Source organism: Narcine bancroftii, chromosome 2 (assembly GCF_036971445.1).
Source record: "Narcine bancroftii isolate sNarBan1 chromosome 2, sNarBan1.hap1, whole genome shotgun sequence".
Lineage (NCBI taxonomy): Eukaryota > Metazoa > Chordata > Chondrichthyes > Torpediniformes > Narcinidae > Narcine > Narcine bancroftii.
Window position 1 is genome coordinate 13,017,974 of NC_091470.1, and position 17,895 is coordinate 13,035,868.

A 17,895-nucleotide genomic window follows, 5' to 3' on the forward strand; every position below is an offset into this window, starting at 1 on the left:
GTATCCCCTACTTGATACGTAAATGAAATATAACCCTTCTCTGGTACCTTCATAAGAAAAGTCTCAAATTTAGTCATTTCAGGTAAAATCATATTTCTACCAAACATACATTTTACCAAAGATCGAATTTGATAATGAAGAAACAAAGAGTTCTTATCAATACCAAAATCTTCCCTCATCTGATTAAAAGTTAAAAATTTACCCTCTTTAAAACAATCTCCCAAATTTTTCACACCTTTAAATCTCCAATGCAATAAACTTTGATTATGTATTGAAAAAGAAATAAGTTGATTATTATACAACGGAGTCAAAGCCGATAATTTACCCCTAGAACCTGTCATTTTATTTTTCTTTATCCATAACTTCATTAAATGTTTTAGTATAGGCACATTATATTGTTGTAACAAATTTATATTCCACCTAAACAAAAATTGATGTATTTCAAATTCAGAAATTCTTGCCCTCAATTTTAGCCCAACTGGGAGGCCGTACCAAATCCATCAATGAACTAATAAATTTAAGTTGGGCTGTTTCATAATAATTTTGAAAACGTGGTAAACGTAGTCCCCCTAACTCATATTTCCAAGTTAATTTATTCAAAGCTACTCTCGAAAATTTACCCCTCCATAAAAACTCCCTAACCATTTTATTCAAGTCTCGAAAAAAGATTTTATCAAGTAAATACGGAATAGATTGAAACAAATATTGTATACGCGGAAAAATATTCATCGTAATTGTATTTATCCTACCCCATTAGATTAATAGGTAAATCTTTCCATTTAATCAAATCAGTTTTAATTTTTTTCATTAACGGAGCATTATTTAATTTATATAAAAATTGATAATTAACATTCAAAATTACACCCAAATATTTAATTCGATCAGTCCACTTCAAATTAATAATATTCTTATAAACTGAATAATCTCCTTCACTTACTGGTAATATTTCACTTTTTTTCCCAATTCAAATGTGTTTCTTGTAAAAAAGCAATATCAATTTTCATTTTCTTAATATACGCCAAGACTCGCTTAAGTTTAATTGGACTGTATAATCCTCGAACATTAAAAGTAGCAAACCTCAACTTCGACATATCTACTATTATTACTAAATACCTTTATATGAAAACTCAAATCAATGTATACAGGCCCTCCAATAGGGAAAAAAAGTCACAAATAAAAAATTAACTAAAATGAAAATTAAAAAAATAATAAAGAAAAAAAGAAAATCCCCCCCCCCCAAAAAAAAAACCCAAAAGTAGTTATCCCCTAAGCAAAAATTGGATGTGGATCACCCATCTTACATCTTCAATGTAAAGAATAATTTTGATTTTTGTATAAAATTGAACAATTGTATGACAGAGGTTCTGACCCATAGAAATCATTAATCTTTTATCTGCACAAGCTAAACTATCTTTTCAATATTCAGCTAGGTTATATATTTTTTTCCATTTGTCGATTGTTCCTTTAGAGTTGAGGATAATTGACTCCCAAAGAATATTTTATCTTTGACTGACCTCACATTTCCCAATGGAGTGCCTGGATTGTTGGGCTGGTCCAAAACTGATAAGCAACACATTGATGAGTGTTGTGTGCAGTTCTGGTTATTAAGCAAGAGAAGGTGCAGAAAAGATGTGCTGGGACTTGAAAGTTTGAGTTTTAAGGAGAGACTGGATCGGCTTTACCTGGAGGGTCAGAAATTGTGGGGTAACCTTAGTGGGGTACATAAAGTCATCAAGAGCATAGATACGCTGGAGGGACCACAGTCGTTGGGAAGTCTAAAGCTAGAGGGCGCAGGTTTAAGGTTAAAGGAGAAACATTTAAAGAGGAGCATAATTTCTCACCGAGTGTGATAAATATAGGGCACAAGTTGCAGTAGAAGTGGATACATGTACAACAATTAAATTTGGATAGATACATGAAAAGGAAAGGTTTAAAGGGATATGAAACAAACAAAGGTAATTTAGACCAGCCCAGGAAGGAATGGACAAGTTGGGCCGAAGGTCCTGTTTCTGTGATGTATAACTCTTGAGTTCTTGCTTTTTCAGTTGTCGTGAGATGAGGCAGACTTGGACAACAATCTTTAAAAGTTGGTGCAGATATTCTGATCTTTCATGTTTAGCTTGGGAAAATCTTTGTTTTTCTGCCCTTCTCCTGAGGAAGTGTTGAGGCTGAGCTCAGAGATAAGCTTGCTTCTGGAGCCTGCAAAAAGTTGATAGCAGAGCACTGCCTCGATGCTTCTTGAGTTCACTTGTGGAGAGAAAGCTCACATTGGTTTTCTAGCTTGAGTATTCATGCAGAAGTTTATGTGAACAGAACTGCTAGTACTTCTGTGCTTAGAGAAGCTCTCATAACCATCTCAGAGGATCTTTCCTGGATTCAACACACAAATGTCATCGTGAAGAAAGCACATCAGTGCCCCTACTTTCTCAGGATTTTGCAGGGTTTTGGTATGACATCGAAAATCTTGGCAAACTTCTAAAGGTGTGTGGTTCAAACTGGCAGTTTGAACCACACACCCACCACCCCTCATGTTCTCCCTAAACATTTCCCCTTTCACTCTTAATCCTTTGGTTTGTATCTCCCTACCCCCAGTGGAAAAAGCCTATCTACATTTACTCTGTCTATCCTCTCATAATTTTAAACATCTCTGTCAAATCTCCTCTCATTCTCCTATGCTCCATAGAAAAGGTCCTAACCTATTTAACTGTTCTCCGTAACTCAGTTCCTGAAGTCTGGGCAACATCCTACTGAATCTTCTCTGCATTCTCTTTCTATCTTATTGATATCCTTCCTGTAGTTAGGTGGTCTCACTAATGTCTTATAAACTTTACCTAACACCCCAACTCCTGTACTCAATACTTTGATTTACGAGGCCAGTATGCCAAAACCTCTCTTTTCAACCCTATCCATCTGTAATGGCACTTTCAGGGAATTATGTATCTGTATTCCCAGATCCCTCTGTTCTACCACACTCCCCAATACTCTACCATTTATCCTTTCTTGGTTTGTCCTTCCAAAATGCAACACCTCACATTTCTCTGCATTAAATTCTATCGGCCATTTTTCAGCCCATTTTCACAGCTGGTTCAGATCCCTCTGAAAGTTTTGAAAACCTTCTTTGCTCTCCACAACGCCTCCAGCCTTAGTGTCACCTGCAAACTTTCTGATCCAGTTTACCACATTATCATCCAGATCATTGATATAAATGACATCAACAGTGGTCCCAGCACCGATCCCTGAGGCAGGTCTCCAGTCTGAGAAGCAATCATCCATCACTGCCCTCTAGCTTCTCCCGTCCACCCATTGTTGAGTTCGGTTCACTCCTTCACCATGAATACCTAGTGACTGAACCTTCCTAACTAACCTCCCATGTGGGACCTTTCAAAGGCCTTACTAATGTAGACAACATCCACAGCCTTCCTGGTAACCTTGAAAAACTCAATAAGATTGGTTAAACGTGACCTACCGTGCATAAAGCCATGTTGACTATCCCTAATCAGTTTCTGGCTGTCTAAATAATTGTATATACAATCTCTTCCAATAATTTTCCTACTACTGGCGTCAGGCTTACTGGCCTATAATTTCCATGGTTACTTTTGGAGCCTTTTTTAAACAACGGTACAACGTGAGCTACCCTCCAATCCTCCAGCACCAAACCCATGGCTAAGGATATTTAAATATTTCTGCCGGAGCCCCTGCAATTTCTACACAAGCCTTCCTCAAGGTCTTGTTTCTTCTCTATAATGGAGGGCTTTGTCTGCTTTGGGGAAGAGCTCAGAGAGGAGGTTGAAGTTGTGCCGTGAAATTCAAACTATCAAGTGTATTGCACTGCTCAAATGGGCTGATTCTACACTAATCAATGGTTGCATTATCATTACTGGGAAGTAACTGAAGTGATAGGACAGAAACCTCAATGAAAGGCGGCCCAATATTTTTATTTTAGGCCTTGGGTGATGCTGGGCCCTGTGATAGAAGAGGTATTTAAGCTTTAAAGCTTTGGGGAAACCAGGTTTTAATTTTGATGTTATTGCATTTGCCTTGATATTTTAATGAGAACAGTAGTGGACCTGGTATTAAATAATGATGAGTCAGAACACAGGAAAGAGATTGAAAGTCTAGTGGCATGGTACCAAGGTAAGAAGCCATGTCTCAACGTCAATAAGATGAAGGAGTGGTCATTGACTTTAGGACAGGGGACAGAGTCCATACCCCTGTCCACATTAATGGTACTCAAGTCAAAAGAATAGGTAGCTTCTGCGTTACAGTACGTATAAATAACTCTCAATGATCTGACCAGGGAAAGCACATTGATGCAATGACCTATAAAGCACACCACTGCCTCTACTTTCTGACAAGACAAAGGTTTGACATGCCCTCCATGACCCTCAACAAGCACATTCTTGCTATATGCATTAGTGTGGTGTGCATTAGGGTTGTTCAGCTCATGATCAGAAGGTAGGAAATACAGCCAGAATAGAACAAAAACCTCCCTACATCCCTCAATAGACTCCCATCCATATTTGCTGTGTAGGGTGGCAGCCAACATGCTGAAAGGCCCATCACACTCCAGATACACACACTTTTCCCACCTCCCATTAGTGTGAAAGCATGGACCAAAAGGCTTTAAGAGTTTTTTCCTTGCAGCCATCAGGCTCCTTAAAGAACCCCATAACAGTGCTCTCATACTGATCTTCCTTTTCACTGTAATCCTACACTCTGTAAATTGTCTTCTTTACAAGGCTCTATGTAACTTTAGAAATTACCTGTTGTTCTGTTCGGAAAGAGCCCTTCTTACTGTAATAAATTTTAACTCGAGATAACTTAATGGATTAAACATGCAGTTTATGACCTTGATGTTTTAAAGTTTTCACTTGAATTATGAGCTTTACATTGGATTGTATTCATTTGGTGGATTTCAGTGTTTTTAAAATTTTTTATTTAATTCAGGAAAGTTATGATGTTAATTATGGGAATGCAGATACAGGCACACAAACCTTTATCCGGAACCCTTGGGGGACAGTGTGTTCTGAATTTTGTTTTTTTTTCCAGATTTAAGCCCACCCGGATTGTGCTGCCGTATCCACTCCACCCCCTTCCAGTCGCACTGCCATCTTCCCCTCCCCCCTGCCCACCCGACTCGCGTTGCTGGTCTCCCTCCCCACCCCCCCCCCCCCCCCCACCTGCCCGACTCACACTGCCGGTCACCCACCTCGCCCACCCGACTTGCGCTGTCGTCTCTCTCCCCACTTGCCAGTTTTTGTAGCTTTCTGGATTTTAGATATCTGGATAAAGGATTGTGTACCGGTACACAATTCCCTGAAAAGTGGTGTCACAGGTAGATAGGGTCATAAAGAGAACTTTTGGAGTATTGGCCTTCATAAATCAAAGTATTGAATATTGGAGTTAGAATGTTATAGAAAAGTTGTATAAGACATTGGTGAGGCCATATATGGAGTACTTTGTGTAGTTTTGTTAACCTAACTACAGGAAAGGTATCAATAAGATTGAAAGAGTGCAGAGAAAATTTACAATTGCTGGGACTTGAACAACTGAGTTACAAGGAAAGGTTAAACTGGTTAGGACTTTATTCTCTGGAGTGTAGAAGACTGAGGGGAGATTTGATGGAGATGTACAAATTATGGTGGGCATTGAAGAATACATGTAAGCAGGCCTTTTCCACTGAGGTTAGGTGAGATAAAAACTAGAGGACATGGGTTAAGGGTGAAAGGGGGAAACAATTAAAGGGAACATTCCCCTTCTCCTTCGCCATTACCACTTGCCCCCTTGGTATCTACCCCTGTGACCACAAGAAGTCCTACACTTGAACATACACCTCATCCCTTAGCACTATTCAGAACAGTCCTTCACCTGTGAATCTGTAGGAATTATCTACTGCACCTGGTGCTCCCAATGCAGCCTATTCTGCATCAGGGAGACTGGATGCAGACTGGGAGATCGCTTAATTGAGCACCTTTGCTCTGTCCATTGCTCAAGTGATCTTCCCAGTGATCAACCATTAAATTTCACATTCCATTGCCATACTGACATATCTATCCATGGCCTTCAGTGCTACAAGTTGAGGCTTTCCACAAATTGGAGGAACAATTCCTGGTATTCAACTCAGCAGTCTCCAAGCAGATAGTCAGTATCAGCTTCTCCACTTTCTGATAACTCTCTCTCCCTGAGTCTCATCCTCCAACTCCCCTCTCCCTTATTCCAACTCCAACCCCTTCCCTTCTATCAGGGAGCTACCTTTCTTAGTCCTCTGCCCTCTCCCCACTTTCATTTCTCAACTTCTTTCTCTTCTACCCTCTCACCTGTATCCATCAATTACCTCTTGCCTGTGGTCTGTTCTTCTCCCCCTTTCCCCCATCTTCCTCCTCCTATATTTAGACATCTTCCTGATTTCTGGCACCCCTGAGAAAGGGCTCAGGCCCAAAATGTCAACTGCCTTTTACTTTCTATGGATCCTGCATGACCACCTGAGTTCCTCTCACACTTTTGCGTAGATTGGCAGAGTTGATGTCAGGCCATTTCCTCTCTTCTCAGGATAAGCATTTGGTCATCGAGGACTAAGATGAAGAAACATTCTGAAGCTAGAATGTACCTTTTGGAATTCTCTGCCTTCATAGGATGTGGATGCTCTGACATTTTGGTTGAGACAATCAGATGTTGCATATGACAGGAATTGGGAAGGTAAATGGATTTGGGGTGCAGGGTCTTATGAAGAGATTTGTACAGGCTTGCAGCGACATTCATTCTATCCCAGCCCTTATTTTTGTGCAAGTTCATGCCTTTATAAATTTGTATTCGACCCCTTAGCCATACCTTCAATTTTTTCCATATTTTACCGATCAAAACTTTACCCTGGTGTGATTTTGAGTTTCAGGAAACAAAATCAACAATTGTGTTGCTGAGTGTTTACATGCAATAAATGGATATATTATAAATATTTCACATAACCAAATTATCCAATTTGACAGAAATGGATAATTACTTACAAATTTGTAAGTACTGTATATTCTCAAATGTAGTTGTGCTAATCTTTTGAAATGAATATTTAAAACTGTTAGCAAGTATAGTAGACACATAACTGACACCTTGTGAACATGTTTTGTAACATGACCACAATCCCACCTACGTCTGTAAGTTGGAACAGTGTTGAATGTCTACCACAGACTATGTATTCATATATGAACCAAATTAAGTGAGGAGGACCAGTTTCGTTTCCATAAAAAAAAATGAATGTGGTTTATGATAATTTGGCAGTGTTTATGGTTATTTGTTTTTAACACTGGTTTCCCCAAAATTCCCAGGTTTGTTTTCAATTCATTTCAAGCTTCTCAGTTCAATGTTATAGGTCTGCTACTATATCTGTTTGTGTGCAAGTAGGCTTTAATGTATTTCTCAAGGAATCAAATGAAAAATCATTAGATCTGACTGGGCATCCACAGCCAAGTGTATTTAGTGTCATTGACTGATGAAATTTCTACGGTTACACTGCTTGTACCTTTTGAAGTATAAATCTATTTCTCACCATTGCAATTGTCGTGGGTATGTTATTACGTAGGTGTATTTATAAAAAAAAGCTTCACAGTACAAAAAAGCCCAGTTCTACGAGTTGGATGTTGCTTTCTGTCTATTTTGTTCAGTATATCTTGCATTTGTTTTTAACAAATTCCAGGAAGATGAAAAGTTTCTGACCGAACTTTTTGCACAGTTAACGGACGATAGCACAGATGATGACAAAAGACAGGAACTGGTAAGTGTGAACATGACTAAAAGTATCGAAGTGTCATTATGGGCATGCACGTAGTTTGAGTGCACTTATGTAACTGCATTTTGGACTGGCATTTATCTATCAGGCCAAAAGTATAATTAGGTAGTAGAGATGTAGAGAGAGCCATAGACAGAAATTACCAGCACTTAGTACAGACCGCCCGTGCCTTGGGAATTCAAATGCTCATCCAGATACGTTTGAAATGTGTTGATGATATCTGCTTCCACCACTCACCCAGGCTGTGCCTTCCATCTGCCTTCAGGTTTAAAAAAATATTCCTCAGATCCTCAAATGATACATATTGTATTCCTGTATGTAGAAGTAATATCATTTACAAACCAAGATACCTACCTGTTCTTTGGATAGTCATGTGGCCTTGTGCATGGATCTAGTTTTCTTTTCTTGAAGAAGGGCTTAGACCCGAAACGTTGACAATATATTTTTGTCTTCTATAGATGCTAAAAAGACCAGCTGCGTTCCTCCAGCATTTCGGTGTTTTTACTGCAATTATAGTGTCTGCAGCCTATCTTGTTTCACTAAGTTTTCTTTTCTCTCTGCCTGCTAGAAGTGGAAACTGTGCTTTGTGGGCTATGATGCAAAAGCATCAATCAGCTCTGGTCATTCCCACTCAAGCACCCAAATGGTGCAGAACAAAAGAAAATTCCCAACTTTTACTGTTCTCTCTGGAGTATTATTAAGCAGTAAAGTGCTATCATAAAAGTGTACCAGCATTCTAGTTCTACGTTCGCATGCAACACTTTTGACCTATGTAAAACTGAAGATGTTGTCTTCGATCTCATTGGCATGCATTACCTGCAGCAATATTTCACTAAAATTGGTGGAAAAGTTCCAATTTAGATTAACTTTTTAATTTTGAAAATATTTAGTTTGAAGATTTTTGATGTTATGTCATTATGCATCAAGATGTATTTGTACTTGAAATTATTTTAATTGCTCCATTACAAATACCTTTCCTGAAAAGATCTTTTAGAATGCATATTTGCCAACACCTGCAGCAAGTAAAAATATTAACAGCCCCATTTCAATTAGATTATTTTCCATGTACAAATGATAATATCACTATAGAATTAGGGCCCCCATATGGTCCATCATGTCAGACCATAACCTGAGCAGAGTTACCTTTGGGTGCACAGTTCTTTGGCCCATTCTGCAGAGAAGAAATCTAGGGCTGGGACCTACAAAAAAGGAATTGAAATCATAAACAATTGAAGACCCTGTTCCATCACTCCTGGTAAACAGTGTTCACACGTTATAAAATCATAGGACTTATATTTGTGATACCTAGAAAAAATACACTGTCTTGTGGATGTTACGATTGGAACTAATTGATTGACAAAACATGTGCTTTTGTTTCAGGTGAATTTTCTGAAAGAATTTTGTGCATTTTCTCAAACTTTGCAACCTCAAAATAGAGATTCGTTCTTCAAAACATTATCAAACATGGGCATATTGCCAGCTCTTGAGGTCATTTTGGTGAGTTTTTAATCAAAGTATGTGAATTTTCTGGGTACATTTTCACAGATAACAGTCACCTTTCTGTGTCTCATCAGACTAAATTTCTCATAGAGCCAAGTGATGACTGAGTAAGCTGGTTAACTAAAGGAAGACTATTTCTGCCCTTAGCTGGCACGCACTTGCATGTACATTCCAAAAAGAATTTGCAGAATGGCAGTATGTTATTAGACCATAATATGCAGGAGCAAAATTAGGCCATTCAGCCCATTGAGTCTGCTCCATCATTCAAATAATGGGTGATGTATTTTTCCTCTCAACCCCATTTTTCTGCCTTCTCATTACAATTTATACCCTTACAAATCAAGAACTTGACTACTTCCTCTTTAAATATACCCAATCACTTGGCCTCCACAGCCACCTGTGGCAACAAATTCCACAGATCCACCACTCTCTGACTGAAGAAATTTCTTCTCATCTCTGTTCTAAATGGACATCCTTTTACAGGTACACGATCCTTTATCCGGACATCTAAAATCCGGAAAGCTCCAAAATCTGGCAAGTGGGGACCGGCGGTTGGGGGAGGTGGGCGAGAGCCCGGTGGTTGGGGAAGGCGGCCGAGGGACCGACGATTGGGGAAGGCGGCCGAGGGACCGGCGGTTGGGGAAGGCGGCCGAGGGACCGGCGGTTGGGGGAGGTGGCCGAGGGACCGGCGGTTGGGGGAGGTGGCCGAGGGACCGGCGGTTGGGGGAGGTGGCCGAGGGACCGGCGGTTGGGGGAGGTGGCCGAGGGACCGGCGGTTGGGGGAGGTGGCCGAGGGACCGGCGGTTGGGGGAGGTGGCCGAGGGACCGGCGGTTGGGGGAGGTGGCCGAGGGACCGGCGGTTGGGGGAGGCGGCCGGGCGACTGGAAGGGGGTGCGATTTCCGAAATCCAGAAAAATCCGAAATTCGGAACACACTGTCGCCCAAGGGTTCCGGATAAAGGATCGTGTACCTGTACTCTGAGTCTGTGCCCTCTGGTCCAAGATTTTCCACTACTGAAAATATCTTCTCCACATCCAGTCTATCCAGACCTTTAAATATTTGGTAGGTTTCAATGAGATTCCACCTCAACTTTCTAAACAGTATTTAGTACAAACCCAGAGCTCCCTTGTATTATTAACCCTCTCGTAAACCTATTCCGGACTTTCTCCAACGCAACCACATCCTTCCTAAAATATGAGGCCGAAAACTCCAAATTACAGATATTACAGATCAAGTCCATGGTATACTGAGGGGAGAGGGAGAACAGCCAAATGTCATGGCCTATGTGGGGAACAATGACGTAGGGTGGAAGGGTGTGGAGGTCATGCAGGGTGAGTTTAGGGGGCACAGGACCTCCAGGATGGCAATCTCAGGATTGCTATCAGTGCCACATGCGGGTGGGGTAAGAAATAGAAAGATAGTGCAGCTAAACACATGGCTGAAAACATGGTGCAGGAGAGAGAGCTTTAGATTTGTAGATAATTGGGCAACATTCCAGGGAAGATGGGAACTGTTCTGGTGGGACGATTTACATCTTAACTGGAAAGGGACAAATATTCTTGCAGGTAGGTTTGCTACTGTGGCTCCGGTGGGTTTAAACTAGATGTGAAGGGGGAGGTAAACCAGAGTGAAAGAATAGATGTAGGGGAGAAGGATGAAATTGAAGATGGAGAAGTTGTATTTAGTTCAATGCTAGGAGCATTGTGAGATAAGTAGATGAGCGTAGAGTATGGATAGATACTGGAATTATGATGTGGTAGCCATTAGTGAAACGTGGCTGCAAGAGGCGTGTAATTGGCAAGTAATACCAGGATTTTGTTGCTTCAGGTGTTATAAAATTGGGAGAACAAGAGGGGGAGGTGTTGCATTGCTTATTAGAGAGTGTATTACAGCGGTGCTTTGGAAGGAGATGAGAGGGCTCGACTAGAAAAGCACTACGGGTGGAATTGAAGAGTGAGAAAGAAATGGTAACACTTATGGGGATGTATTAATGACCACCTAATATGGAGAGGGAACTGGAGGAACAAATTGATAAGGAAATACCAGATATTTGCAGTAAGCACTGGGTTGTGATTGTGGGAGATGTTAACTTTCCACACATTGACTGGGACGCCCGTACTGTAAATGGGCTGGATGGTTTGGAGTTTGTTAAATATGTGCAGAATAGTCTTCTACATCAATATATAGAGGTGCCAACTAAAGAAGGGGCAGTGTTGGATCTGCTATTAGGAAATTAGATAGGTTAGGTGACAGTGTGTGTTGGGGAGCACTTTGGATCCAGTGATCACAATTCTATTGGTTTGAAAATAATTATGGAGAAAGATAGGTCTGGGGTCAGGGTTGAGATTTTTGATTGAAGAAAGGCTAATTTTGAGGAGATGAGAATGGATTTGGAAGGTGTGGACTGGGATCAGTTGTTTTATGGGAAGGATGTAGAAGGAAAATGGAGGGCATTCAAAGGTGAAATTTTAAGGGTACAGGGATGGTTAGGATGAAAGGAAAGGTTAAAAGTTTTAGGGAGCCTTGGTTTTTGAGGGTTATTGGAAGTATGGTTCAGAAAAAAAGAGAGGTGTACAAAAAGTATAGACAGCATGAAGTAAATGAGGTGTTTGAGGAATAGAAAGAATGTAAAAAGAATCTGAAGAAGGAAATGAGAAAGGCTGAGAGGAGATAGGTTGCTTTGTCAAGTCAGGTGAAAATAAATCCAAAGGGTGTCTACAGATATATTAGGAGCAAAAGGATAGTGAGGGATCAAATTGGTTCCCTAGAGGATGAGAGTGGACGGCCAAAAGAGATGGGGGAGATTTTTCTTCAGTATTTACAAGGAGAAGAATATTGATCTGTGCAAAGTAACGGAAATAAGTCGGGAAGTTATGGAAATGATGATGATTAAAAGAAGAGGAAGTTCTGGTGCTTGTAAGGAAAATAAAAGTGCTTGTCTCTGGGTCCTGTCAAGATATTCCCCAGGACCTTGAGGGAGGTTAGTGTAGAAATATTAGGGTCTTTGATGGAGATGTTTAAAATGTCATTAGTAAAGGGGAATGGTGCCAGAGGATTGGAGGATAGCTCATGTAGTTCCATTGTTTAAAAAAGATGCTAGGAGTAAATCTAGTAATTATAGGCTTGTAAGTTAATGGAAAGTATTCTTAAGAGATGGTATATATCAATATTTTGATATAGGGTTTGATTAGGAACAGTCAACATGGATTTGTGAGGGGAAGATCATGTTTGACAAGCTTTATCAAATATTTTTGAGGAGGTTACTAGGAAAGTTGATGAGGGTAAGGCAGTGGATGTAGTATATATGGACTTTAGTAAGCCCTTTGATAAGGTTCCTCAGGGAAGGTTAGTTAGAAAGGTTTAATCATTAGGTATTAACATTGAAGTAGTAAAGGAGATGCCACAGAATAGTGGTAGATAACTCTCAGATTGGAAGCCGGTGACTAGTGATGTGCCTCAGGGTTCAGTATTGGGTCCCTTACTATTTGTCATATACATTAATGATCTGGATGATGGGGTGGGAGATTGGATTAGTAAGTATGCAGATGATACTAAGATAGATGAGGCTGTGGATGGTGAAGAAGGGTTTCGAAGCTTGCAGAAGAATGGGCTGAAAGATGGCAGATGGAGTTTAATGCAGATCAGTGTGAGGTGTTACATATTGGTGGGGTTAATCAAAAAAGGACATAGATGGTGAATGGGAGGGAATTGAAGAGTGCAGTAGAACAGGGATCTAGGAATAATGATATATAGTTCCCTGAAGATGAAGTCACATGTGGACAGGTTGGTGAAAAAAGCTTAGGTACGTTGGCCTTTATAAATCAGAATATTGAATATAGGAGCTGGGATGTGATGTTAAAATTGTACAAGGCATTGGTGAGGCCAAACTTGGTGTATTGTGTATAGTTGTGGTCATCAATGCCTTAGAAAGATATCAACAATTTGGAGTGAGTGCAGATAAGATTTATTAGAATGTTGCTATGGTTAAAGGGCCTAAGTTATAGGGAAAGGTTAAATAAGTTAGGTCTTTATTCTTTGGAGTGTAGAAGATTAAGAGGGGATTCGACTGAGGTATTTAAAATTATTCGGGGTATAGATAGAGATGACATGGAGAGGCTTTTTCCTTTAAGAAAGGGAGAGATAAAAACAAGAGGACAAAGTTTGGGAGTTAGGGGGCTAATGTTTAGAGGAATCATGATGGGGACTTCTTTTCTGAGAGAGTGGTGGGTGTGTGGAACGAGCTTCCAGACGAAGTGGCGGAGGTAGGCTCAATATTAGCATTTAAGGAGAAGTTGGACAGGAAGGGAATGGAGGATAATGGGTTGAGTTTAGGTCAGAGGGGTTAGGTGGGAGAAAGTGTTCGGCATGGACTAGAAGGGCCAAGTTGGCCTGTTTCTGTGCTGTAATTGTTATATGGTCTGACCATCACCCTTTAAAGCCTCAGCAATGATCCTTTCTTTTCTATTTTGTCCTCTCAAAATAAATGTATGTTGACAACCTACAAGTTGTAACATTCAGGGGATCCTGCACAAAGATTCCCAAGTCCTTTTAGACCTGTTTTCAGAATTCTCGCCCCATTTAGAAAATCGTCTTCTTTATTCCTTCTACCAAAGTGCATGACAAAATACCTTCTTGCATTTTATTTCATCTGCCCTTTCTTTGTTCATTCTCCCAATCTCACCAAGTTTCTCTGCAGACACCCTGCTACCTGACAACCCGCCCATCCACCTATCTTCGTATCATCCGCCTACTTGGCCATGAAACCATCAATTCAATCATTAAAATTGCACATAACGTGAAAAGTAACAGACCAGCACCAACCACAGCCGAACACTACTAGTCAATGACAGCCAGCCTGACAAGGCACCAATTATTCTTACTCTGGATTTTGCCAGTCAGCCAATCTTCTATCCATGCTTGTACTTAATTCCCATGGGCTCCTATCTTGTTTCTCAATCTCATGTAAGGCACCTTCTCAAGAGGCCTTCTGAAATGCTAAGTGACTTTCCTTTGCCAATCCTATTGGGTTATTCCCAACCCAATACAATCTTACCCTGTGCTTCCTAAAGCATCTAACTAAATGATTTCCAGTAACCAAATGCACTGCATCTACAGATTCATCCTTATTTTATCATTTGTAAAGTATCGTAGCAGATTTGTCAAACATTAATTCCCTTTCATAAAACCATGTTGTTCCTTTCATTTGATTGCCTGCTCAAAATTGATCCAAGATCATTAGAATTTCTGCCATTTCTTTGTTTCCCTTCATTAATTCTCCAGTTTCATCCCCTAAAGGATTAAATTGTAGATTAGTTGAAAACAGAAAATGCTGAATACACTCAGCAGTCTTTGACCTGAAATATTAACGTGGCTTCTCTATCCACAAATTCTGCTTGACATGCTGGGTATTTCTGACAATTTCTGTTTTTATTTCAGATTGTTAGCATCTGCTATATTTTATTTGCTTTAGAAACTTTCTTTTAATATATCTATAAAAGCTTTTGCTGTGTCTTTGAACATTATTTCATTATCTGCTTTCTCCCTCTAATTTTTTTGTCATACATTTTTGGTCTTTAAATACTTCCAATTCTATTCTCAACAAACAACCAATTGCTGAATCAACTTTTTATGGGTCTAAACTTGAGCTGCCTGTAGCCAATCATTTGAACTCCCCCAACCATCCTACAATGACATATCTATCGATTGGCCTTGTCCATTGTCATGGTGAGGCTAAACATAAACTTTTTTTTTCTCCAGTCTTCGAAACTATTTATTTTAACATATGAAGAAAGTAAGTAATTCACATACAGAAAACATACAAAATAAAGTAATACAAGTACAAAGTAACATAGTTAATACAATACCAATCTCGGCATCTCCCCCTAACAACTGAAAACTAAGACTTAAAAAAAACTATTTTTAACCCCTAAACCCCCCCCCTCCCCACCCCACAATAAAGAGTGAAGAATTAATACTATTAGTATAATAAAAAAAATTATGTATCTTTAAAAAAAAGATCGATATATATATATATATATAAAAAACACAAAAAAAATTAATTAAGATATTCTTTCCATAACCAAACAAAACTTCATCTCTGAATACCACCTATCTAAAGACAATACATTTCGATTCTTCCAAGTAATCGCTATACATTTCTTGGCCACTGCCAGCGCTAAGTAAATAAAAGAGATCTGGTAATTATCTAATTCTAAATCAATCAACGGTTGCATATTCCCTAATAAAAATACAATATGAAGATTATATAGATTATTTTTCTTTTCTTTCTTTGGCTTGGCTTCGCGGACGAAGATTTATGGAGGGGGTAAAAGTCCACGTCAGCTGCAGGCTCGTTTGTGGCTGACAAGTCTGATGCGGGACAGGCAGACACGGTTGCAGCGGTTGCAGGGGAAAATTGGTTGGTTGGGGTTGGGTGTTGGGTTTTTCCTCCTTTGTCTTTTGTCAGTGAGGTGGGCTCTGCGGTCTTCAAAGGTGGTTGCTGCCCGCCGAACTTATTAAATACAGATTAAATACCTTTCCAGCTAAACATAAACTTGAAGAATAACACATTGTGTTCTTCTTGGACAGCTTAAACCCTAACAATGTGAATATTGATTTTTTTTCTCTCTCTGTATCTGTCTCTCTCTTCCCCCCCTCCACCACCTCCCCTTCCTAATGGCTTCTCCCTCTACCTGTCTCCACCTCCCACATCTTCTGTCCTATTATAAGGACCCCTCCCAGTCTTATTTCCCCCTTTATATATGTGATTTCACCTGTTCTATTTTCGTCCTGATAAAAGACTGACTTGAATTTTTGATTGTCAATTCCTACCCATGGATGCTGTCTGACCTGCTGAGTTCCTTCAGCAATTCTTTGTCTGCTCAAGAATCCAGCATCTGTGTCTTTTGTGTTTCTAAATTATGTTCTCAATCTATTTCAACCAACTCTGTCCTTGTGCCATTGTTAATGCTTTTCATTTAAATTTAGGACACTAGTTTCAGACTACATGTCTTGCCCTCAAACTAAATTTGAAATTCTACCATGCCCTGATCACTCTTTCCTGGAAAACTTTTTACCATGAGATCATTGATTGATCTTTTCTCATGACATCATATCACATCTAAAATAGTTTGCTCTCATGTTGGTTCCATCGAAACATAGGTGTAGGAGTAGGCCATTTGGCCTTTCAAGCCTACACCGCCATTCATTATTATCGTGGCTGATCAGTACCCTGTTCCTGCTTTCTCCCCATACCCCCTAATCCCCTTGGCCACAAGGGCCAAATCTAACCTACACATATATTGACAGGGAACTGGCCTCAACTACTTCCTGTGGCAAAGAATTCCACACATTTACCACTCTCTGAGAGAAGAAACTTTTCCTCATCTCAGTCCTAAAAAACTTTCCCCTTATCCTTAAACTATGGCCCCTGGTTCTGTTTTTTTCCAGCATTGAAAACAACCTCCCTGCGTCTAGTCTGTCTAAACCCTTAAGAATTTTATGTTTCTATAAGATCCCTCCTCAATCATCTAAATTCCAGAGATATAAGCCTAGTCTATCCAACCTTTCTTCATATGCGAGTCCTCCATCCCCGGTATCAGCCTAGTAAACCTTCTCTGCACCCCCTCCAAGGTGAGGATGTCCTTTCTCAGATAAGGTGACCAAAACTGCACGCAGTACTCCAGGTGTGGTCTCACCAAAGCCCTGTACAGCTGCAGCAGGATCTCCCTACTCCTGTACTCAAATCCTCTCGCTATGAACACCAACATACCATTCGGCCTCCTCCCCGCCTGCTGCACCTGCATGCCCACTTTCAACGATTGATGCACAGCCACACCCAAGTCTCGCTGCATCTCCCCTTTTCCTGAACAGATACCATTTAAATAATAATCCTCTTTCCTGTTCTTACCTCCAAAGTGGATAACCTCACATTTATCCACATTATACTGCATCTGCCACGTCCTCGCCCACTCGCCTAACTTGTCCAAATCACCCTGCACTTTCCTAGCATCCTCCACACAGCTAACCCTGCCACCCAATTTCGTATCGTCTGCAAATTTCGAGATACTGCTATCTATTCCCACATCTAAGTCGTTGATATATATCGTAAACAACTGCCGCCCCAGCACTGAGCCCTGCGGTACCCCACTAGTCACTGGCTGCCATTCTGAAAAGAACCCATTTATTCCTATTCTTTGCTTCCTGACCCTCAACCAATTCTCTATCCACCTTAATGCCATACCTCCTATACCGTGCTCTTTAAGTTTATTCGCTAGTCTTCTGTGCAGAACCTTATCAAACACCTTACTGAAGTCCAGATATACCACATCCACTGGTTCTCCCCCATCCACTCTACTGGTCAGACATGATTTCCCCTTCACAAAACCATGTTGACTCTGTGCGATGATACCACTACTTTCCAAATGTACTGCAATTGCATCTTTAATAACCGATTCTAGCACCTTCCCTACTACCGATGTCAGGCTAACTGGTCTGTCGTTTCCCGATTTCTCTTTCCCTCCCTTCTTAAAGAGTGGGATTACGTTGGTCACCCTCCATTCCTCAGAAACTAGTCCAGTATCCAAAGAAGTTTGAAACATTATCACCAATGCATCCAC

The 17,895-nt window shown here is 40.3% G+C and overlaps 1 protein-coding gene across 4 annotated transcripts in view; it reads left to right on the forward strand.

Moving 5' to 3' along the window:
- The window catches only part of smek1 (SMEK homolog 1, suppressor of mek1 (Dictyostelium)), a 198,652-nt gene that overhangs the window by 101,136 nt on the left and 79,621 nt on the right, over positions 1-17,895 (forward strand). For all 4 annotated transcript variants that reach the window (XM_069915878.1, XM_069915879.1, XM_069915880.1 and 1 more), the window contains 2 exons: positions 7,685-7,762; positions 9,158-9,274. In XM_069915878.1, the coding sequence (XP_069771979.1) occupies positions 7,685-7,762; positions 9,158-9,274 (195 nt within the window). The remainder of the gene's footprint in view (positions 1-7,684; positions 7,763-9,157; positions 9,275-17,895) is intronic.